The sequence below is a fragment of the Astyanax mexicanus genome, chromosome 22 (genome assembly GCF_023375975.1).
Source record: "Astyanax mexicanus isolate ESR-SI-001 chromosome 22, AstMex3_surface, whole genome shotgun sequence".
Lineage (NCBI taxonomy): Eukaryota > Metazoa > Chordata > Actinopteri > Characiformes > Acestrorhamphidae > Astyanax > Astyanax mexicanus.
In genome coordinates this window covers 11,727,011-11,752,589 of record NC_064429.1, presented here as the reverse complement: position 1 = coordinate 11,752,589, position 25,579 = coordinate 11,727,011, and the positions used below count along the sequence as shown (strand labels likewise).

Sequence of the window (25,579 nt, the reverse complement as noted above, 5' to 3'; positions counted from 1 at the left end):
CAGTCTACTACAACACCTACAATCTAGTAACTACTGGCTAATATTGCAGTCCTGAGGTCAAAGGCGGCTTCCAAAAGGAAGCCCTGCATTTTTTTTGTAAGTAAAGCTTTAAAACTAAGCTTCTTAAAAACATTTCTGGGCTGTTTACATTAGCAAAATCTGTTCAGAATGATGTTTTAACACTGCAACACTGAAGACGACCTATTATTTAAGAAATAATCTCCAATAGATCTCCAAAAGATTAAAATATGAACAGGAACATGAAAACTATGTGAGCCAAAGAGAAGCATACCTAAGAATAAGAAAGGTTCAATTAGATGGAACTGAAGATATTCATCATGAAAGCTAAGGAATAAAATAGGGTTTTTTTTTTGGCCCAACAACAACACACATTCTCACACAACCACACACTCACTCTGTCACAAGCACACACACACACACTCACTCTCACACACTCACATACGTCACAGTTTGCATGAAGTGAATGAAGGAGAAAATGGCGCATTAGTGGTACACTGAAAATACGGACGCGGCGGGGAAACCCGCACTTTCCCGCAGAACCGGAGCGGCTGGACTCCCGGCGGAGACTCGGGGAAGAGAGAGAGAGCGGGACCGGTTCTGATCCGGAGCAGCAGATGAGTAGTTCTGGTGATTATTTTGAACATTTTCCAGCAGAGACTCCGCCCGAACTGCATATACTACTGATATTTCTATTATTAAACTAACATGCTGCTGTATTTATGTGTTTTTTACGCATAATCCGTGTTTAGTATATTTCAGTATACTTTCAGTTCAAGTTTATGGGTGTACAAAATGTGTGTGTTTATTAATTCAGTACAGACGCTCGCAGCGCTGACATTATTACACATTATACAGCTACATCTAGGTTATCTAGTGTATAACAGCAGCAGCACTGTGTTTTTCGGGGGGTTATGTTTCTGTGACTGGGCCTGGGTAACCTGAGCACTGGATGTAAATTAAACAGTACGAAATAGAAAATAGAATATATGTTATTTTAAATCGACATAGGAAAACTAAACTGGACACACCGCAGAAAAAATGGCGCTGTCTCCCTCTGCTATAAACACGCAGTGAGGAACAGCTCAGTCACGTGTTCTGTCAGAGCAGATACCAGGCAGCCGCAGTGAACAGTGGAAATCCGCACACAGCACTGAACTCAGAGCGTTTCACACCTGATAGTCCGAACCAGGGCGTAGTTTCAGTAAGAGTTTATTCTATTAGACAGGAAAAAGAAATGATCTTAGCTCAGTACTTTTACTCTGAGATGCTTGGTAAATGAGGCACAGCAGGTAACTGTGTTGCATTGTATTCTGTACTGTATTTTGAAGGTTACTTTTAATTAGATTCCCACTATAGTTTAATAACGCAATAAACAACGTTACTATACCCTTTAGTTTCCCTACAACAACTTTACTATACCTGTCATGATCAGCTAAGTAGTGTCATTGTACTTCACATTATGAATTAGTTTGTAGAATGCTAGTTTGTCATGATTTTGGCTTTGAGTTCCTTTGCCAGGTGTTGTGCTGAATTCTAGCTTTCAGCCAGAATGCGACTCGCTTCGAGTGTAGAAAGAGTGTAAAAGATTTCCTTTTATTTCTGTTGATAAATAAGGGTTAATCTACTGTTGCATTAAATACAGTCCCTGTCTGAGCGTTTATGTTCGTACTGCTGCATTTCTTTAAAAGCTGCCTCCAGTCCGGACCATCTAGAAACGGGTTTCTGCTCTTTAAGATCTCAATAAATATAATTTAAAGCCAAAAAGGTCCTAATTTCTTTAGAAGAAAATAATTTATTGTAATGGAAATCAAAACGTTTTTTGTTAGCTAGCTCGCCACTCCTCCCTGTGCCGTTAGCTAGCTTCCTGCTAATGTTGGCTAGCTAACATTTTATCAGACAGGGAAAAGTTAGCTAATGTTAGCTAGCTGACATTATGTTAGCTGCTAATGTTACTCTCCCCGGTACCGTTCGCTAGCTCGCGGCTGGTGTAAAATAGCTCTCCGCTAACCTTATTTCTCTCCAAGGTAATTCTAAAAGTCTGGACCAAATAAGCTGGGTTCGGTGTAAAAGCGCCTTTTGCTTATACAGACTGGTTTGCCTCTGCTGTTCTTAGAGATGTTAGAGCTAGCTAACAGTTAGTTCACCGGAGGATAGGCTAGTTAGCGCACTCTCTTCTTTGACGGGACAGAACAGAAAAAAACGCGATATACAAACTTATTAACTTATTAAGGCCAAGCATATGTAAAACTTAACCTATTTAACCTGCATTCACGCTTTATCGGTACAAGAGCTTGAAACACAACTTCGGCTGAAAGACCGATCTGTCGCTCAGTGTAAGCAGTGAGTTTTAGCTAACACATTTTATAGTTCATAAAATTCAGAAGTTTTAGGTTACCTGTCGTTAATACATTAATACAGTCAATAATTTTACCCAATAATTAATAAAAATTATGGAAACAGTCAGAACTTACCTTCGAGAGATCCTACGGAGCTCGAGCCCCTCAGCAGCCTCTGCGTGTTTTCTGTCAGGTTTAGCGAAAGGTGACTCCGCCGCGCAGGTACCCGCGCATCGGCCTTTCACTCACTTCACTCTGGTGGTGTGCACGGAGAGACTTCTTGTAGACATTAGCTTGTGTGTTTTTTCGTAACTTGTTACTTTATTTTTACAATCAGAGTGAGGCTGCTGAGGCTACACGTGAGGCTGCTGTGTAGCCCGCTGCTGTTAGCCTCCTTCTTCCAGCTTCCCTCTAAGCCCCGCCTAAGACGTAAAAACATTACATCACATGACCATCCTCTAAGCCAGCCCGAGGACTGAGTGTAGTATATGCATGTTGTATAGGCATATACAGTCGGGCAGGATAGTGCAGCAGATAGTCCAGCTAAACCACTGACAGTCCTAAATTAAACTTGATTTATACTAAAACCCAAAAATGGCAAGTTTCTAATTATTAATGTAGCGTAATTACTCAGCTTCATATCAGTGTTTTACTGTTTATAGTTGCTAGTTAGCTGAATAGTATCGGGCCTGTTAGCTTCTAAGCTTGCTATTTTACACTTGTTTTGCTGTTTGTTGCTGACAAGTTATCAATTTTAGTGCGAACGCCACTGAAGCTAAAGGGACTCCAGGTAAACAGCAGGTTCCGCCCATCGGTGGCGCAGCTCAACGCGACGAGTCGCTTGTGTCGCCCAGCGTTTGTCGCGTGTATCATGGTCCAGCCTCCGACAAGAAAAAAGGCACAAAAAAGGAATCGCTCGGCCACTTTATTCTACAGCTATAACTCCCAAACTTGCTGGACTCTTGGGCATTTCTGTGATTTAACTGCGCTGGAAACGCAGCCGTTCCCACAGACTGATGTGGGTCCACCCCGTTCAACAGAATGAACCGGGAAAGAAACTAGAAATTCAGAGAGCAGGAGCTTGAGGACGTCGAACCGCCTTGTTTGTGATTGGTCCAAAGAAAAGCTAGGAGCCAATCGGGTTAGAATGTCGCTTCACCGCGTCATAATTCATTTGCATAAAGTTGAGAAAAATTATTCTCCGTGTCGCTCTGTCGCCTCTCGCGTCGACAAATCGCGCCCTGCCATAGGAAATGAATGGTCGCCTGTCGCTTTCCAGTGTGAACGCAGGGTTACAGCTTGAGCTCTTTACTCTTAGAACTGTCCTCACACGCGCGCTCTACCTCTATCCCCAAGCTCGCGCTCCGCCTCTCCACCAATCAACAGGCTGACAGCTACCTATAGCCAATCACAATGTTTTATACTCTAACATTATGCCCAAGACTGTAAACAAAAACAGATTTAAGACTTAAATACTGCATTATAGGTTTGTTATAAAATAAATAGCACAATATTTTTGAGGCCAATGTGTTCAAATAAAAGGACATCTAGGCCCAATCCCATTTCAAACCTTAGCCCCATCTCTCTGTTTTGTCCATTTACACCTAGGGGTAGGATGTCCTGGTTCTAGGCTGCAGGGGTAGGTTAGGGGATTATCATTGATTATCATTATGTTATTATACATTACACTCAGAAATGTTAAGAAGAACAATAGATAAATCTCACTGACAACACACTGTTGTCCACAAAATTAAGCAACTTTAATGTAATATTTTACATTACACACCATATTGCATACTAATGACAGACAGTCAAACTCACCAATCTCTGGTCAAAATACAACTGATTTGAGGAAAGCATTACTTTCTTCTCATTTTAATTGAATCTGGGTTCATCAGTGTGGAGTAACTTACCGCTGTTTCTGACTTTATTTTACTGCATTTTAATGGTTTCTAGTTTCTAGAGTTCACAGGACATGAATTAAGAAACTTTTAAGTATCACACATATGAACTGCACAAGCTCTTTACAGTCCGGTCAAGGTTTACAATAAGAAAGGGGAGCTCTTTACACAGAGCCAGTTATACAAGTCAGACTTGCAGAGGAATTCCACCTATATTTCTAATTTCTCTGCAATATTTTTAGGATATAAACAAACATTAAGTGGAGAAATGTGTAAAAAAAAAAAAAAAAAAAACATGGTAGAGGGATAACGTGCAGCATGCATTTTTTCAAATGCACCATTACTTGACTAACGTCAACAATATATATAAATTCAGAAGACGTGTAGGTTCCTTGGCAGGTTCGGATAGTAACTAAAATGGATATGTTTGTATTGTTATTCATTGGAACATCCACTCACCACTGTAAAGAAACCAGAGATTTTTTACAGTGAACCTCAATTTTAAACAAACCTCCACTCTGGGTTCACCCGTAAAACACTGAATTACACAGAAAACATGCAGTATTTGTAATATTGATGGAGATCCTCTTAAAGCCTGAACCATGCTCTTTACAGCGTGAGCTATGGCCTGTGTAAACACAGGGATGTAAGAATCTGGAGTTCCTGTGTTCAGTCTTAACGACTGCCTCTGAGTTCCATCACTCTGCGCTGGCCTGACTCCCTGCAGCCTGTTTCTGCTTCTTCTTCTTCTTCTTGCTCTGTGATGGCTGGTCAGCAGTTTTGGCCTTTTTGACTGGAGGCTGATCCTGAGCCTCTACTCCACCACCCCCTTTCCTCTTCTTATTCTTTCTCTTCTTCTTTTTCTTCTTCCCTCCTTCCACACCTCCCTCATTCACTGCTTCTGTGGCGACTGCAGCATCTTTGCCCTCCAATACTTGTGGCTTCTTGCGGTTTTTACGTTTCTTGGTCTCTGGGAGGAATCCCTTCTTCTTTTTCTTTGGTGACTCCTGCTCCATCTGCTCCTCCGCCACTTCCTTCACCTTCTCCACTTTTGGTTTTCTGAGAAGAAACAGTAGAGCAGATGTAGATCAGGCCAATTCTGAGGCGCTACACCCATTAATGGACCAGACTGATGCTGTTGATTTAACCAATATTAATTATTGATCCTGCTCTTCACTGTTTTAACTCGCTCAATGTCAAGTTTAAAATCTCCCTCATTCCTGACAACTTCTTCTCCTGATAGCTGCGATGTTTGGCTCCTGCTGTAGTAATTCTGATCGATTTCTCTCCCTCTCTCTTTCTCTCTCCTTCTAGGGACCAGCATGCAGCAGCACCCTGGTCTTCAGGATTCCTAACTTCAGTCATGTGACCCTTTTGCTTTGACCATCCCACAGTCTTCTAACATGAACGGAAACTGATTAAATTGATGGTAATATTTGTATATTTTACTGATTTTCACTTTGGAATAGGTTATAATAAAGTGATTTGTAAATCACTGTAAATAACAGATTACTTTAAACTTTAGTTGTAAACATACTTCCTGTCTTTACTCAGTGTAATTGCCTAGTATGTTGTTTCTATTGTTATATTGTGTTCACTGAGTTTTCAATAAAGTCATTTTAAATATAAAACATCATCTCAATGCCTGTTATTAATATTATTATTAAACTGGTTCTTGCTTCAGATCAGTGATTAGACATGATTTAGACTGTTATTTCTTTTAGGTCCTCAGTGTATTCCTGTTTATAAGTCTATACAGAACCTTGAACTTACATAACTAGTAATCTGAGATCAATATAAACAAACTAAACTCTTTCAAACAATGACCGTGTATTGGTTGTTTTATATAAGTTATATAAGTGCTTTGATAAACAGATATATAAGTCTAAATAGAGCACATTTGTGTTTTTTTCACAGAAAGAGTAAAATTGTACAGTTGATCTACATTTATTTGTTTGAAGAGTGGGATTAATATTTGTGGTTTGGTTACTTACTCTGATGTATGTGTAGGATGTGCAGATGTAATTTGGTTAACACCACTTCCACTACTGGTAAATGTGAACAGCTGATCAGAGTATGTGTGTAAGATGTTGTGTTGGTAACTCACTGAATGCCGAAGAGGTTCATAACGCTCCAGTACGTGTCCTCCAGCTTTCCAGTCTTCTGCAGGCTCCCGTCAGCGTTCATGGAGTTTAGGGAGTTCTGGAGAGCATCCAGATTTACCTCCAGCTTCTGTTCAGGAAAAATATATTCTATTTATCACCACGAAATCAAATGAGATCAGTGAGGAGGTAAAAAGGGTGAACTACAGATGCAGGTTTTGAGTTTTGTTGAGCAGGGATATTGGGGATATTGGAGTTTCTGTACCTGTGTGTGAATCGTTTTGACTAAGCAGTGGCAGAGCTCCAGAGCCTTCACCGTTTTCTCATGCACAGCTTTGTTCTTGCTCTCCACTTTGTTGAGACACTGAAAGACAATAAAACGACAGTTTAGAGTCCAGATCAGCCCAAGCCTATACACACACAGTGACAACAGCAGCACACTCTTTACTGTTTACACTATATAATTGGTTTAATCAGATCACTGACTGAGCTACTGATGCTGTCAGTCAAAAAGTAAATGATCCAGCCTACACAAGCAGATTATACTAATCCAGAAATCCAGGGTTTGTGTCCAGTAAACAAACTAAGCCTAATATTCTGTGATTTAAAGTAGACTGACACGTTTTAATACCTGGATTTGCTACATCCTGTTTGTCAGAACTCTACCTGTGCATCATAGACTCTACCTATCATAGACTCTACCTGTGCATCATAGACTCTACCTGTGAGAGCTGCTGTGCTGTTTTTAGGCACAGTTGGGTGAACTGAGCTGCAGGAATCAGCTGCTTCACGTCTTTACACTGTAGAGCTCTGAGCACCATCACACACGCCTGGCCCTGAAACACAAACATCAAACACACACCATTAACACTCGTCTTATTGAGACTTCAGAGGTCCAAAAACTTGTAAAATGAATGAATAATTTCATGTTTCTTGTAAGCTAAATAAATTAACACTCAAATGTTGATTTTCACAATGTGAGCATTTATTTAAACATGTAACCAAATAATTAAATATCGCATAGTTGGTTATATTAATTCACAGATTATGCAACATAGAAGACTAAAATCGTAGTCATAGGTGGAAAAAAAAAATAATTAAAAATTTCAAGTCATTTAAAAAAATTAAAAGAAGAAAAAAAACACACTCTTTCCAACATGTTATTATTAATCTTGATGCTACAACAGTTTTTTAAACTTTAGCATGTGCTAATAAACTAATAAAATAATGAATAAATTATAAACTGGAAGCATGAATAAGAACAGAACAAGGCACATTCTTTCATCAGTCAGTCAGTCCAGGTGAGATTTACCTGCTGATGTTCTCTCACTCCTGCTGTGATGTTCTCCACTGCAGTGTCCAAAAGGTGAACACACAGAACCTGTAAAACCGGAAAAGCAAATAATTATTAAATCTGGCATTACATAGCGATAACCGCTTCTGTTCAATATTCTTCACTAAAAATGAAGTAAAATTTGTCTCAAGTACTGGCCTGATTTATTCATAAATAAGTTACAGCTAGCTTTAATCATACGATTATGCACATACACACAGACGAAGCGTTGATGTAAAAAACAGGTGCTATTCTTAAAAAAATACCTTGATCTGTTTTTGCAAATAGGAGTTCATATACTCTAACTATATATACTCTACGTTACTGAACTATCAACATTTACCATTCAGAAATTATTTTTGTTTTGCAACCTAGCTTGTAATTGTGAGATGTGGAAATGTGGAGCTTTAGTGAATAATATATATATATATATATATATATATATATATATATATATATATATATATATATATATATATATGTTTTAGTTCAAATTTAGCAGGAATCAGCACAGATCTTATATTTCCTAAATTAGAAATTAGAAAATATTAAATATTTATTTAGAGGATCAACTAATACAGAACGTGGGAGCCAGAACAATTTGTATATAAGTATGTAATGTGATCAAGTTTTGCAGAAGGTGTGTGTGTGTGTGTGTGTGTGTGTGTTTACTCACCGGAAATCTGTTGAAGAGGTCGATGAACATATCCCCAGTAAGGGGGCTTTTCCGTCGGGTCATAAATGAAGTGAGAGCGTCTCTGAAACTGCGAGTCACCCTCTCTACATCAGCCTTTCCCATACTCCTCTCCTGCAGCCAAAACAAACACACATACACCCAATCAATCAATCACGTATTTGACAATAACACACTGATTCATAAGAGTAGATTATGGGGTGATGGACTGTACCTCAACTGTAGGTGTAGCATCTGTTTCTTTCTTTACACCGCGTAACACTTTAACCACATAAAGTGCGGCACTGTGAAACACAGGAAAGAAAAACAGTGGTATTTCACACATGAAGTTCAAATGTCAAGGAGATTAAATAAGTTACAAATACTTTTATTTTATTCATTGGCTGTAAGAAAATATCAACATAATAATGTATTAATATTTTGATTTGCAGTTATTAATTTTTAAAAACACAGTAAAGATTTTTAATGATTAGTTTCAATGTAATTTTTAAATGCCTGTATCAGGGGTGTCCAAACTACGGCCCGTAGTTTGGGTATTTAAGAAATAGAATGAAAGTTGGCCCACTGTTAAGCAGGTTTTTATAATGTGAGATTCAAAGTTTGAACGCTAGGTGTCAGAAACGGGCCAAAGACTCTAAAAGCGGAGAGAGAGTGCGCATTTCTAGCGCAGAAAAACGGGCCAAAGAGTCGAAAAGCGGAGAGAGTGCGCATTTCTAGCGCAGAGAAACGGGCCAAAGAGTCTAAAAGCGGATTGAGTGTGCATTTCTAGCTCAGAAAAACGGGCCAAAAAGTCTAAAAGCGGAGAGGGTGCACATTTCTAGCGCAGAAAAACGTGCCAACGTGTCTAAAAATGGAGAGAGTGCGCATTTCTAGCGCAGAAAAACGGGCCAAAGAGTCTGAAAGTGGAGAGGGTGCGCATTTCTAGCGCAGAAAAACAGGCCAAAGAGTCTAAAAGCGGAGAGAGTGCGCCGTCATGATTCATGGAAACATCATGAATAATCGTACTGCAGCGGTACTAGCCATAATCTGCTCACGGTAGTAGCAGCACCTTACCTGAAATAGTACAGCGCCACTGAGGATTCATGCAGCTTCTGTGCTCGACCAATCAGACGCTCCAGCATCTCATGAAGCTCCTCCTCCCGCCCTTCCACATCTCTGCAGTACTGTTTCCCACGACAGAGCTGATTTCTGCAACACACACAGGCAGAGGTCAGTCAGTCTGCTGCAACAGATACGCTTACAGACAGCTGTGATCACAGGTAAAAATCACAGGTCAAAAATCACAGGTCAAAAATCACAGGTCAAATACGGTCTTTATTTATACCCTGCAGTATTAAACTAACTGTCTGTTCCGTGTGTGATTTCTAACAGGGGACAAAATCATCATGTTTAAATAATAGTCAGCGGCACGTCTAAGAGTGATGTGAAGTGTCTGTATTCAGTGATGTGATCAACTGTTAAAATACCTGAGCTCAACTTTATGCAAATAAACAATTATGTTTGACAGAGACTACCAATCAGAAAATAGGTTCCCTTAATATTCCCTCAAAACTGCTCCACTGACTTTTGCTTTTTTGGCAGCGTAAAGCACGCAAACAATCAGCAAAACAAGTTCTCTCATACAAAACAATACACCAATGAGTTTATTATTAATCTCAGTATATTCATTTAGTGTTTCTTCAAAATAAATATCAGAGATACTGATCATTTGTTCTAAACTGCAGCACATTTAGAGCAGAGTTTCGTTTCTCTGCACGAGTCCAAGCCTGGGCTCTGTCGGGTCAGGCTGAAGAAAATGTTCTGTGACGTAGACCTACATTTATAATGCTATTTTATATTTCATATATGGCACGATATTCACAATACAGCAAAGCAACTAATCACACAGTGATCCATAGTAGAATTACTCTCTCACAAAAAAAAACACAAAAGGCAGCAGTAAACAAAGCAAAGAGCAGATTAGTGACCCCAACCCAACCTAACCCTCAGACACTAACCTGAAGATATCTGCGGTTCTGCGTAAGAAATCCACTTCCTGCTGTTCGCTGTCAGAACTCATGCCGTTCTCGATTACACTGAGCAGAGGCTCCACCATCCCCAAAACCAGAGCACTGCTGCCCTGCTTAACCAGGAACACCTCCACCAGGTCCAGCACCTGCACGCACACAAAGTTACTTCAGTAAAGCTATAAAACATATAAAACAAAACATTATCAGTGATCTGTAATAGTGATCTAACCCACTTTAATCTTAAAGTCCCGGACGAGTGTTTTCTCCTTGCGCAGTCGCTCCCTCTCGTCTTTTTTGGCCTGCAGCTTCTTCTTCTGCTCACTAAACAGTGTCGCCAGGCTTTTATCCAGATTCAACATGGCCTCATCATCCATCTCCTCATCGTTGCTATTGTCCTCTTCAGTGGCCTGAACCACAGGATAATTCAGTTTATTAGTGTTTTATTATTCATCTATTGCTGTGCATCTGTTTTGCCTTGTAAAAAATGCTACCACCACTGTTTAAGATGTGAGCAAATATAAGAAAATAATGTTTACTTTGTTTGAGTTGTTTTAAAAATCCAAATATACAAAATGAAGACCATTAAGACCTTAAAACATTCAATACAATTTCCTTGCTCATTCCAAAGTGTTAAAAGTAAAAAATAAATAAACTTTAAATTAAAGAGTTAAATATGTGGTATTAATCTGTTTTGGTTTGCTACTACTGAAATAATATAATAATAAATAATAAATAATATAATATATAATAATGACTAATGCATTATTTCAATACTGAAAGACTTTTAATTTTACTTTTGAGTCAAAAAGTCAGTGTGTCCTAGATTAATAGAAACTGCCAGGTCATTCCAAAGGGTTTCATATCCTTCATCATCCGATCAGAGTTTTAAAAGTATTTTCCCGCTCGTTGAAGTTTGACTTCTCTCATTTCCTACCAGAGCGTTCTGCCCCTGAAGAACCTTCATCAGCTCCAGACGGAAATTCTGATCCACTTCCTCCTGCTCTTCCTCCATTGCTTCATCCTCTTCATCATCATCTTCATCATCATCAGACGATGAGCCAGATTCATCTTCATCCTATTTAAACATCAATAAATTATCAAAACAAACAGACATTATGTTCTTTTCTACGCTGATAATGTGAAGTTATATACAGTCTTCAGTTTACAGGTGGTTGATAAGTTCAGTAACACATACAGAGCAGGTCCTGCTCTCCCCTCAGGGTAAGAGTTCACCATCCAGCTAAAGTCCCATCATCAAGCTACGAGTCTCAAAAAATCCCAAGAATGACAGCCCACACTGTTGGAACCAAGGCCCCCACTCGCTTAGTTGATAAAAAAAAGCTCCAAATATTGAAAGAAATAATTCATGGGCAGCATATGACATTCTAGGTAAATCTACAATACTCAGTACCTCTAAAAAGCTAAAAATGAAACTATTATTGTCAGACAAATATAAGGAAATGCCAGATTTTAGTTTATTTTTTGTGGAAAGTAGTGACATTAAGGTTTGAGAAGAAAGCAGTGAGGTCAAAGCACGTTCTCATCCATTAACTTTTATAGCTGAGGAGCCCTTAAGAAAGACGCCCAACCCTTATCTGTGTGTTTCACATCCATGGATTGGTAAAATGCAGTGGTTTCTGTTGATGTGAAACATCAGTGGGTTAAAATAAAATTACTCAGGGAAATTAATTACTGTAGGAAAATAAATCAATAAACTGTGGTTAGGAATCATGCCACTACAGAACCAGCTCTAAATTACCAAACAACACACAAAAAAACCATCACTCGAAACCCCAAACTTTTCTTTAAAACAATAAAAGATCCTCTTCTTTAAAAAATAAATAAATAATAAAACACTATTATGCTTTGACAAAAAACAAGAGAGTGAGATTAAATCTCAAAATACTCAAAATAAAAACTTAAAATAGTCAACTACCAACTTAATATTTGCAAAAAATGCAGAAACTTGCACATAATTAGCTGCTGATTAATATTATTTGCTGAAATCTTAGAATCAACAAACAAACAAGCCTTTGATGGACTGAATTAGAGGGTAAACACATTGTGGTGGTGAATAAGGGCTAACTTCAGTCTAGACTTTATAAATATACTAAAAATACCTTGTTGTTGTAAAGGTGCAGTAATCAGTAAATCAAGTTTTAAATGCCTCAAAAAGATTAAAGTTTTACACTCACCTCTCCTTCTTGCTCTCCATCACCAGCGTCTTTGTCATTTTCACCTTCCTCGTTTTCTTCTTCCTCCATCTTCTCATCTTTCTCTTGTGTTACTATCACACCGCTCTCCTCGTCATCTTTGTTAGGATCCAGAACCTGAGAACAAGCCACAAATACTTTTTTATTATTGAAAACATCTCTCACTATCTTTAATAAACTCCTGAAGACAGAGCTCTTCAAAGAGCACTTACTCTCCTAACACCTCTAACTAACTACCTTCTACTACCAGATCAGGAGAATCTCTCACTATATTTAATAAACTCCTGAAGACAGAGCTCTTCAAAGAGCACCTACTCTCCTAACACCTCTAACTAACTACCTTCTACTACCAGATCAGGAGAATCTCTCACTATATTTAATAAACTCCTGAAGACAGAGCTCTTCAAAGAGCACCTACTCTCCTAACACCTCTAACTAACTACCTTCTACTACCAGATCAGGAGGATCTCTCACTATCTTTAATAAACTCCTGAAGACAGAGCTCTTCAAAGAGCACTTACTCTCCTAACACACTAACTACTTCTAACCTCATTTCCCTCTTCCCCTCCTTCACTTCTCTATCCTTTATTTCCCTTTGACCTCCTTTAGGCCCCATCTAAAGTTGTTTTTTTCTTTTAACTTCTATTTCTTTTGTACTTCACTATTGTAAGTCGCTTTGGACAAAAGCGTCCTCCAAATGTAATGTAATGTAATGTAATGTAATGTAATGTAATGTAATGTAATATATAAATGGTATGTGAATGTGTATATATCGTGTATATCTTACGTCCAGTATAGCGGTGAGGGCAGGCTGGGTGAGGTGAGGGCAGAGGCGGCCGAAGGCTGTTTTACACACGCTGCGGATGAGTCGGCTCGGCTGAGAGAGCAGAGAGAGCAGGATCTCCACCACGACCTCCACCCAGTGAGGCTCCTGCTCACCATCTGAATCACAACCAATCACAACACACAGAAACAGAACCAGTCAACTGAGAGGATACACCCGCTGACTGTACCCCTTCCATAATCTTACTCTGCTGATTCCTATACTAGAAATAAATAATGTAAATCAATAAGGTATAGATGTACTGATTGATCAGCTGGTGACCAGAATCTGTTGATTTTCAGCTCGATCGGCCATGACCGGTAGAGCTGTGGCGACACACTCATCTCACAAGATGAGACGCAATATTGGGTTCGCAAGAATGGGGCAAAATTAACATTATATATATTTTATTTCATGGTTGACATATATGATTGAAAATATTTTATTTCACTGAAATTCACAAAATGCAAAACTGCAGGTGAATTTTGATGATGGTGAGTATGATTTATCATATGCAGTAAAATACAGAACAGTATCCCAGTACCCAACAACTTCTCTCCTGTATGATCTCACATTAGTCTCTTCAGACCTCAGAACCATAAACAGACTATGAACATGATTCATAGCACTGCGTGAGATAAGAGTTTCTCTAGTCAAGGTTTAAGAAATGTTTTTGTAGATACTTGAACTTTACCAAAGTTTTACCCAACACAAAATGCGATACTTCTCAAACATTGTTATATCACAATTGTTTAACTGCAAGTCACAACACATGTGGCCAACTACATACCAGAGTCTTAAGCCTTTTATTAGTTAATTTATAAAAATAAAAGTTTTGCCCAGTACCACAATGTCCTCTGTTTTAAGTTCGGAGAATCACATTTACACAAACGTTACAACTATTATGTTAAAACTGTGGTGTTTCTCTATGCCAAAATAGGCCCAAACTGCAATGAATAGGTCATCCAAGAAAAGTGCATCTCTAAATAAAACATTTAAAATCTACCCAGACCTTATTAGCAGTTAGTCAAATTTGTGGAAACAGAATTGGAACTGTTTGTGTCATAGTGTTTCACACAGACTCTGTTGCTCATACACACAGAAGAAAAAAATGAAATCAATAATCTTACCCGTTTCCTTTTTCTTCTTTTTGGATTTCTTCGCCTGTGCTTTCTCCATGCAGCTCTGCAGATCTTTCAGCAACTCCACACTGTCTTCTGGAGTCTACACACACACACACACACCCGATATAACACACTGAGAACTGTCTGATAACTGTTAATACATCAACAAACATTTTATTAAACTAAAATTCAGGAAACTGCTTATTTCTTATTTTATTATTTATAGGGAGAAATATTTATAAATTACAATATTTTAAACATGAGTGCAATGATGTGTACTGTATTCATTTCAAGGTGATGTTAGTCAGTCTTTAATTTTTACACACACGCACACACAATGCAGGAAACGAGGTCTAGTTTACACTCTGATATCAGGTGGTGTGAGAGGAGTCAGGGATTTGGTGTACCTTAAATATCTGGATGCCGATGATGAGGAAAAGGTGCTGGAATGCTGTGTGCTGTGGAGCAGGAGATTTCTTCGTTTTCTTCATTAGTGCTTCTACTGACTGCAGCATGCTGCACACACACACACACACACACACATTTATCTGTGTTAAAATTCACTAGACTTCTCCATTACAGAAAATAATTATATATTTAGTTCTGGTAAGAAACCTTTAAATTAACTGCGTACGTTTATAATTCAGGAATGCTCAATAACGGTCCTACTGGGCTTTGGTCCAGCACAGTCAGGTGCTTCACCTGCTTAAACACACCTGACTGATCTGAGCACTAAGCAATCTAGCAGTTCTGATCCAGCAGGAAATTCCCAAACTGTGCTACAATTCTTCAGGACCAGAATAACCAGAATAACCAGAATAAACCTCTAATGGCTACAGATGTCTGTAATTAATGTGCCATTCATGCATTCTTCTGTCTTGCTGCCTACAGAAAAATCCCCCTTGCCATATGTGTTTATACTCTGCAGGGACAAACTGTTTAACCCCTTACTGCTGATCCATGTTTTTGCTCATTTTCATGCGATTTGCACTACTATGCTATCACACTGGATATCTTAAGTTTTACATATAGCACAATGACCAGTCAGGGCTTAAACTGAAGTAGACACTTGGGACAAAACAGTAATTCACTTTCAAGAGGTAATTTTCATTATTTAGGATCTATTTGAGAACATTAAATGCAGAGGAAAATGTAAAAAAAACAAAAAGCGCCTATTATATTTTGAGTTTATAGTGTGTGTATGGATGTTGGTGATGATTAGCTAATCATTCTCTACATTTCCTGGTTTATTAGGGTCTTGTCAAACAAAGTACAAAATTTGAAAACATTATTTTAACAGCATGGGAATTTATACTGCATTATATATAAGGTGTCCACCAGGCGTCACCAAAGGCTTAAAAACCTCTCCAGAGCGCCCGAGTCTAATACAGAGGTGAATCTGTCTCTATAAACCAACATTTTAATATTTTTTAGTTTCTTTGTGATAAAATAAATTAATGTGAGTCCATCTCAGGGTAATATTAATATTTTTTTGATGAAATGACACATAAAATCACATGTTTGCGCGCTGTGTGCGCTATGGAGTTTTAGCGTTTGGAGAGGGGTGGTTTTTTTTGTGACTTGGTGACGGTTTGGCATGCCCCTCCCCCAGCCATTCGGAGACCAATCAGGGCAAATTACGTATCAGTGTTTTCGTCTAAGGGTGGACTATTGGTTGAAATAGGTGTCAATCACTTTTGTGACGCTGGAAAAAGGCTATGATCTGATTTGATTGGACAGCCCTGAACACCAGCGCGATCCAGCGCTCACGCCATTGGTTCAAAAGACGATCACTCAAGAAAAGTAGTGGATTGTAGACCAATAAAAACCACTGAATCTAGAAGAGGACACCCTTAGCTTTGTATTCACGTACAACTTTACGGAAAATATTCCATTGTGTAGTCGCTGGGAGCTTGAGAATACGACGTTACGGCTGCGCTGAAACTAAACGCATGTTTTTGAGGAGCAGTGAGCAGGCAAATAAAGGACTTTATGGATATTTTACCTGCGGTTCAGTGCTGTATTGTGGATGCTGTGATAGTAAGTGAATTTTCAATAATATAATATGATGTTATTTTATACACTAATATTATTTTATAAGGCTATTTTGTTGGGGAGGCGTGTTTCTCGTGTAAACAATGTGAAAAAACAGGCTGTTTTCAGTTGGCGATTTCTGGCGACTGGTTTCATGTAGATGGCTGTAAATTTGCGTGCAGGTAGTTAAAGTAGTACTAATGAATATGAGTTGGTTAGTTGGTCGGTATGTTTAGAATATTTGACGCTTTTAAGCGTTCTAATTTACATAGTCAGAACGGGCCCGCCGGCGGGCCGCTAGAGGGCGCTTCTGCAGTAAGTTGCAATTCAAATTATTTAACTCTGACTATAAATTGGAATTTTAAGTACCTAAAATTTTAAATGTATGTCATTTTTTTCTCCAAATTAAATACAAAACACCAACTTTTAATGACCACTGAAGTCTTTATTATTAACCTCTTCATTACAAGGATGTCAAGTACTTAGAAAAGCACACTTCTGCTGTTCTGCTGTTTGCTGCAAACATGACACATGGCAAAGCTTCAGCTCCTGGTCTATTTTCATACATTAGGCACACCGGATTATAAGGCGCATTTTATGCAACACTAGTAGCTAGTAGTAGAAACAGGGGTGTCGCCAAGTTTTCATTCTAAATTCTGCAGGTCTGGCAATCAGACAAATTAGAGTCAAAAGTCAAACGAGCGCTGGATGTTAATCTACACAGATTTCTCTCCTACAAAATGTTTATTTGGGTGAGTAAAGCGCTTCTGTTTATTTACAGTAAGCTTAGATTTGCAGAGTTACACTAAAGCTTGAGCATTAGCGGCTAACCGCTAGAGGTTAGCAACTAATGCCACCAGACAGAGCTACACTGAGGAACCTCTGAGTGTTCTGGTAAGCCACGGTGATATTAGCTAGCGGTTCGTCCCATGTATCTTGTTTTAACACAGCAAACGTGAATACAGTGTTATATATTTACATCTGAAAAGCAAAAGAACTAACACCAAGCACGGTTAGCGGTTAATGATAACGCTGCTCCAGCAGTGCTAGCCAGGGCTCGAAGGCCGTTAATACTTCATTCTAAACAGCCAAAAAGTTAGAACTTTGCATGGTTAGCGGCTAATGCTAATACCGCTGAAGAACTAAACTGAAACTCCTGTATAACTCTGTACTTCAGTGGAGTGTCTTTACTGCTCCTTAATACCTGACTGATAGAATTCATACATAAGGAGCACCGGATTATAAGACGCATTGTAAATTTTTTTTGGGAAAAAAAAATATATATATATATATATATATATAAATAAACTTGTTCCTATTTTCTATAATTTATTCTTCTGACTACGACTGGCTCAGATTCTGATGCTGAAAAACTCTTCCTACACTGCCGCCAGGTTCTTACCTCTCCCAGGCCTCTGTGTGCTCCTCAGTGAAGGTGTGAACGCTCTGTACGTATTTGTTCTGTTTCAGCAGCATGTCTGCGTACTCCACCAGGCGATACACCCACATAGATCCATCGGTCATCACGCCCAGCGTCCGGCGCTTATCCAGAGCTCCAGCTTCAGCAGAGCCCTCCAGAACAGGCAGAACGTTCAGATGCTGCAGCAGACTGAGGCACAGAGATCAGAGAGAATCAGTGAGAGGCTTATGAATACATGATAAACAAATTTAACACACTCAGTCCAGGTTGAGGAACAGGGGAGAGAAAACAGAAAACAGTACCTAATGAAGGAGTTGCTGATGACGGTGCGTGTGTTTTGGTCGATTGGCTCCGAGAGAGAGCGCTTTGTCTCTGGTATCGACGCTGTGGCCTTTTTAGTGTTGAAAAAAGCATGGAAGAAGATGAACCTGGAGGACAGAGACAACACACGTCAGAATTAAAGATCAAAAAGCAAAAATAAAGGCATACATGTCATTAGAAAGTGTGTGCGTGCATGTTTAGACTTTTTTCCCCCCATTTCTTTTCTTTAATTACAAAATCTAAAAGAGTAAAGATCAGGGTCCAGTGGAAACAATGGTGTATCTTCATTTGTGTGAATGGACTAATGTGTGTGTGTGTGTGTGTTTACCTGGCAATGCTCATAACAAGCTCCTCGTCTTTTTTAATCTGTTGGTTGTCCACGATGGAGGTGAGTCTGGGAATGATCCATTTCCGGAAACGAAACACACTTGATTGAGGCCTGATGAGGAAAACAAGGAAAAAAAAAAAAAAAAACACTCTGAGCATTGCTTTTATTAAACAATTAAAAAGCAATTTAACATTTATTTTTTGCAGGAGGTTTATTCTGAAATCATGTGATACTATCTTAGGCCCATACTGCTCACCCCAATAAAAACTTACTTGACAGCGGTCTCCTGACCCTCCCTCTGTTTGCGGGTGCTGAACTCCAGGCATTTGTCCAGCTGTGGTCTGCAGAACGCCTCCTTCAGCCACTCTACATACGTCTTCAAAGCTGTGGGATTCATGTGCTCCAGAACCTTCCAGAAGGATGGCACGACAGGGTAGCCCTGGTTTGTGAGTTGGGTGAAGGCCAGGACCACAGTCAGCTGCTTCTCCGGCTCTTTGCAGCTCTGCATGAAGGAGTTCACCAACACGTCCATCTCCGGGGAGAACTTAAACCGGTCAGGCAGCTTTAAGAGCACAGACAGACAAGAAACAAAAGAGGAGAAAATGAGACTTAATTACCTATATAATTAATATGTAAATAGCATTACATCAACTAGAATTAGCACTCTTCTTTATGGTGCTGTAATCCAAAAGAAAACAATGTCCAAATGTGAAATATGTTAGAAACCATTTAATCCTACCCTTCTGTTTTGCTCATTTACATGTATAGACAGGATGACCGTTCACATTCATGTCACATATCCATGGATCGGTTATGTATTCCATTTAGGACCACATAGTGATTCGAATATGATTAGAAAAAAAAGTCAGATTTGGCATGATTTTGGCACACAACCGTGAAAAAAATCTGAGATCTGAGCCGCAGTGAGCAAAAAAATCAGATTTTTTTTGTGAATTTCACTCTGCCAGTGGGAAATCACAAGCTAAAAATATCAATCTTACCCAGTGCTCCTTTAACACATACTCTTGTTCAGTGCCAGATTAACACTTTCTGAGGCCCGGGGCTAATTACCAGGATGAGGCCCTTCATATCATGTTCTGATGCATGACCTCACACAAACACACGGACACATCAGCGACAGCGTACACAGTACCAATCTATAACAGACTGCCGTTTAAAGTGAACTGGTAACATGATTTCAATTCAATTTAGGGTTGGGCGATGTCTCTTTAATTGGCAGATGACGATGTTTACAGGGAAACATCGCGATGGACGATGATATCGTGTGGGGTGTGGGTTGATTAGAAATAACTAAAAACTGACATTTACTATAGACCAATAAAATATATACGCAAAAAAGGAAAAATAGGACACTTTAAAAAGATCATTAAAATGGATACATAAAAAACAAAGAATGTATAAAAAAAAAATAATTTAATCAATAAAATAAAAATATTTTCAAATGAATAAAACAATAATTAATATAAAATAAAAACTCATTTAAAACACAATCAAAGGCTTTTTGGTAGTGCGCAGGATAATAAGAGTGAGAGAGCGAGAGAGAGTCAGCACATCTTTGCTGGTGGTAGCTGCTACAGCAGGCTGACTACTCCACGTTGGTTAATTTGGGTGTTTTCTGTAATAATTCTGTCGCTCTTTACTTTTTTATTGCTTGTAATTTTCGTTTTTTTTATTAATTTTGTAATTTGACATTCAGCGACCCGAGGCCCGGGACTGCAGCCCTTTCAGCCAATTCTTTTAATCCGGCCCTGCTCTTGTTTAAGAGAAAACCTAAAAATTTTAAAAGTACAGCAGATATTGTCTGACTCACCTGAGCAGAGAGCACATGCTCCCCATAGCGTCTCATCACTTCTCCAGACAGAACAAATTTCAGCTGGGACACAGAAAGCATCGGCAGAGCCGCACCGAACAGCCTGAACACCAGATAACTAAAAAAAAAAACAGGGGAAAAAAACAAGGAAAACAGGAGAATCAGAGACTGAATAATACTATTAATACTATTGACATATACAAGATTTTTATTATTATATTATTATATTATATACATATATATATTTTATATATCTTTATACTGACAAATTTAACATTTAACATCTAAACATATTACACATATACCAGCTGCTCATTATTAGTACAAAAAAATAAACAAACAATAATTATTTAATATTTCAGTTAGGGGTGTGCCATGTCATTCCATACGCAATATTAAAATTTTATTTACAATTTGTTGCAGTAGTGTTTTCTTGAAATAATCTTTTTAATTCAGTGTTTTGTCATATCACCAAGAGTATCATTACTGCAATAATACCATGAAGTATCGTAAACAATGTTGTAATATTTTAGGGCCATATCGCCCACCCCTATTTTATATTTATTCTTTAGATGTAGACGTCCTATACGGGTGAGTACTCACTGGCAGGGGCCTGCAGGGTCTAACAGTAATCCGCTGATTACGGCCTCCTTCCAGAAGAGCTCAAAGCTGTCCTCCCTCAGAGACATCTGCAGCAGGTCCAGAGCCACCGTCGGCAACACGTTCTCCTTCTTCACCGAGCGAGCGGCCGTCTTCAACACCTGAACCAACCTATCAGAACACAGGCAGGGTCACAAAGGATGAGTGAATAAGTGAATAAGTGAATAAGTGCAACACATCATGACAACTTCTTTTAAAGTACAGATTAAATCAATAAACATAGAAGACCTGTGTGTATGAAACTGTCAATGAAGTAGTATGTGTTTGCTGATGATTGAGTACATGCTATACAGTGTGTGTGTGTGTGTGTGTGTATAGACCCTGCAGGTCCCTGCCAGTGAGTACTCATCCGTATAGGACGTCTACAACTAGAGATTAAATATAAAATAGGGGTGGGCGATATGGCCCTAAAATATTACAATATTTTTTTATGATACTTCATGGTATTATTGCAGTAATGATATTCTTGGTGATAAGACAAAACTCTGAATTAAAACGATTTCAAGAATATACTCTACTGCAACAAATTATAAATAAAATGTTGATATTGCGTATGGTGTTATGGCACACCCCTAACTGAAATATTAAATAATTATTGATTGTTAGTTTTTCTTGTACTAATAATGAGCAGCCAGTATATGTGTAATATGTTTAGATGCTACATTTGTCAGTATCAAGATATAAAAAATATATATATATAATATAATAATATAATAATAAAAAACCTTGTATACGTGTGTGTGTGTGTGTGTGTGTGTCTCACCGTGGCAGGGTGTTTTTGTTGATGACGCTTGCAGTCCCCACCAGTTTCTTCAGTTTGGCCGGTTTGATGACTGAGGGAAACTTTTGCATGGCCACCAGGAGGAGCTCCAACTGTTCTGGGCTGCTGAGGGCAGAGGTCAAATCAGTCTGCAGTGCTTTAAACAGCACCTCCTCAAACACCTCCTCTGAAGTCTGAAACACAACACAACACAAACGCAGCTCAGAACAACAGCACGTATTACCAACTGGTGGAAATTAAAAATACTAAGGATGTGCCAATCCCATTTTCTGACCCAGAGAGATATTGATTTTTAAATGATTATTCAAACATTCAAACATACAATTTTATCACAAAAAAGTGTTTGCCCTTTATTGTAATAGCTTGTGCTTCTTAAAAGACAATAATTGCTTACAAAATATGTGTAAAAAAAAAAAAAAAAAAAAAAAAAAAAAAACTTCAATAATTTTTTTTGTAAAAAAAATTACCAGTGCAAATATCAAGTGCATGTATGTGTATGCAATGTGGCCTACCAAATGTAAAGCTTTTAATAATAGGTATTTTAATGTAAATGAAAGAATTAGTATTAGATTATAACTAGAATTAAATTAAATAATAACTATATAAGTGCTGCCAGTCAGTTAAAAATTAATTGTGTGTATCTGTGTAAACAGTTTGGAGGGGAAAAAAAAGCGTGGATGAAAGTAGCGGATGGCTCTGAATACAGCAGCATGCTTGCAGTGTGGGATTTTTTCTCCCTTAAACTATCAGTTTCCATAACCTAGGTATAAGCATATGAATAACACTCTTAATAAATTAGCACAAACTGTATTCTTTGTGTGAACGCTTTTGTGTGTATATATACATATATATATATATACACATCCAGATGAAGGCACAGAGTAGCATAACAATCTAATTTATCAAACGTGCATCAGCAGCATCACAGGCGAAAAGGCCGATCTTCAGCTAACCTCACTCAGAATGTCCACCATGGTCTTCCTGGGTAGTTCTCTCAGGTGTTCTCTGTACTGAGACAGAGTCTGGAGCAGCTTAATACACTCCAGCAGTACCTGCGGCTCCTGGAGAAATGACAGACATCAGACAACTTGACTGTGTGAAAACATTCAGTAATTCTGTGTTTTTAAAATGATTAACAAATAAATTCTACAAATAAATAAAAACAGAGTAATGTAATTACAACGTAATGAGTACGAGGAGCTTACCTTGTGCAACCGTGTGGACTGAGACAGCGCGAGCACGCCAAAAAAATTCCCAAACGCCACATTTCTGATTTGTTTCTATAAAAAGAGAGAAAGAAAGAGTGAGAAAGAAAATCCAGAAGATTTAGAAACACCAATAATCATTAATAGAGATGCATAAATACTAATACTGGCATAAGATAATCCGATACCACGCTTATTTACTCATAATCGCACAGATAAAAATTGCACATAAACAATTTTTATAAATATATGAGTTAGAAAATGAACGAGAAAATTAGAGAGAGTAAGAGAGAGAGAGAGAGAGAGAAAGAGAGAGATAGAGAGAAAGAGAGAAATAAGGAGTGAGTGGTGGAGACAGTCCCAACTTCAAAGCCCAGCAGTTCAGCAAAAGCAATTTGTCTCTTTAAATAAAAATCTAGTGTTTTTCCTACCTTATTGGCTGTTTGTAGATCATGTTTTTCTTTGATCTGATCAAGTGTGCTTTTAAGTGGAAGTTCATCAAACACACTGAGCACCTGCAGAAACACAAATCACACACCTGAGTTCTCCTACAGAACTGTACTGGAACTTTTCAGTACATCCAGCAGTTAATACAGGAACCAAACTGTTTTGAAGATTCTGTGTTTCTCCAGAAACGCAAACCCAGAAGAGGTATTTATATATTTATATTTTTTAAAAATCGTCTAATACAGGCTATTTTTTTTTTACCTGTGCCAGTGTGGCGCTGTAGCCAGTGCGAGCATGCTCTCGTGCATGAGACAGTCCATTCACCAGCCTCTTCACCACATACTGTAACTCATCCGACTGAAAAACACAACAAAAAATAAAATAAAGAACACAATACAAAACAAAAGCAATGATGTTTCAGGTAATAATTAGAATGCCACATTAACATTAAACAAACTAAGCAGGTCTCACTCACATTGGGTGCAAATAGTCTACAAATTCAACACACAGCACAGCGAAATATTACTTGATCAATCAGGAGAAATTGAGGACAGTAATGAAGTATAATTATTATTGTTCTTAAGTAAACTTTTGTGTATCTGTACTTTACTAACATATCCATGTTAGGTGATTTTTTTTTTTACTTTAACACTATTACTTCAAACTCAAATATATTACTATTTACTATCCACTACTTTGTCAGTCATTTTGGCTTGTTTGGGTATATAAAAAAGTACATTACATTATATCAAATTTATCAGATGCTTTTAGAGTATTGTATCATAAAAGAAGCACCAAGCAAGCCCACCATTCAGGGCACGTCACTTGAATCGGGGTACAGCGTATTCTTAGTTTTTACCTGGTTCTGACTTGTTGGACAAACAGCAGCTGCCCAATGCAGCAGTGAAAAATTGTGGGTGTGCCTATACTGCATAAATAATGAATATATGGAACATATAGATACAGCAATCTTTTTTAAAATCATAACTTAAGCTCATAACTTGTAAGTTACATATAAACCTTAAACCAAAATGTGCTTGTTAGTAAAAAAAAGATATTTACAATAACTTGGTTCAAACTAATGAAAACTGTTCTCGTTTAGTGTTTTGTGCTTGTGGCCTTTTTAACAGGCATCAATATGACATTTACGACATTCTATCAAAAGACTGGTGACGTTAGAGCGACATTAAAAAAGTTTCAGCTAAAACGAGCTGATTAATCAATAAGAGACTAGTAATCATAAAAATTATAACAGAATATTATAGCAAAAATAAATGATGGTATCGCTACTTTCAGAAGCAAAGCATATTTGAATTAAACTATTTCTGAATTTCTACACTTGTTAAAGTTTAAAGGGGGGCTTTACCTGTAGTATAAATACTTAACCTCGAGCACATGGTTTGTGTACTTAGTCCACCACTGCTCATCAGATTACCACAAGGTTTAAGAAAGAAAACTGAGATACAGGGAATACAGGGTGTAAAAGGCACTCCAGAAGGAAGATTAAGGTCAACAATATTATTTTGAGTGTCCACCTACAACAATTTGGACAAGAATAATCTCAGATTGCCAGCCAGCTTCTTATTCCACCAGCCTTCAATCCACCTTAAACAGTCCAGAAGTATCTGTAAGTGATCTGATGACAACAGTTGAGTAGCTAACCTAACTAACCGAACATTTAAGGTGGAACGGGCACTGATCCTGGTACTAAGCTGCTGTGATGGTTCTGAAAAGTTCTGAGGTCCAGTTCAGTGAGTGTACTAACCTCTCCACTCTTCTTCAGCTGTTCCACCAGTTTCTCGGCAGCCTGAAGTCGCGCTTCTCTCTCGGGTTTGGCGATTTCCCAGAACAGGTCCAGCAGCTCCCGGCTCCGCTTCAGAACACCGTCCGGATCAGCCACAGCGGGCCGAACCGGGCCGCTATCAGGGTCCACCATGCTCGCCTTCACTAAACTCGTGTAGAGAAAAACACGAGAGGGAAACACGTGCAGAGAGAA

At 38.4% G+C, this 25,579-nt stretch overlaps 2 protein-coding genes and 1 long non-coding RNA gene across 4 annotated transcripts in view; 1 reads left to right on the top strand and 2 right to left on the bottom strand.

Annotated features, from left to right (window-relative positions):
* Positions 1-3,547, bottom strand: part of LOC103039251 (uncharacterized) — a 7,797-nt gene extending 4,250 nt beyond the window's left edge. For both annotated transcript variants that reach the window (XM_007239056.4, XM_007239055.4), the window contains exon 1: positions 2,493-3,547. The gene's annotated coding sequence lies outside the window, so the exon portion shown is untranslated. The remainder of the gene's footprint in view (positions 1-2,492) is intronic.
* On the top strand, positions 477-5,889 carry LOC111197443 (uncharacterized). The gene is made up of 2 exons (XR_002652441.2): positions 477-648; positions 5,573-5,889. It is a non-coding gene; the product is annotated as an uncharacterized LOC111197443 (long non-coding RNA).
* Positions 4,735-25,579, bottom strand: mybbp1a (MYB binding protein (P160) 1a). Its single transcript, XM_049470485.1, has 27 exons — positions 25,349-25,579; positions 23,845-23,940; positions 23,568-23,651; positions 23,137-23,211; positions 22,885-22,992; positions 21,914-22,104; positions 21,094-21,261; positions 20,491-20,608; positions 18,932-19,221; positions 18,660-18,770; positions 18,313-18,438; positions 17,993-18,199; positions 14,964-15,072; positions 14,563-14,656; positions 13,397-13,551; positions 12,592-12,726; positions 11,331-11,471; positions 10,630-10,803; positions 10,385-10,542; positions 9,441-9,575; positions 8,602-8,671; positions 8,370-8,501; positions 7,673-7,741; positions 7,083-7,196; positions 6,626-6,724; positions 6,366-6,490; positions 4,735-5,317 (listed from the first exon to the last, which is right to left on the bottom strand). The coding sequence occupies exons 1-27, from the start codon at positions 25,517-25,519 to the stop codon at positions 4,957-4,959; spliced, it is 3,816 nt and encodes a 1,271-aa protein (XP_049326442.1). The 5' UTR covers positions 25,520-25,579; the 3' UTR covers positions 4,735-4,956.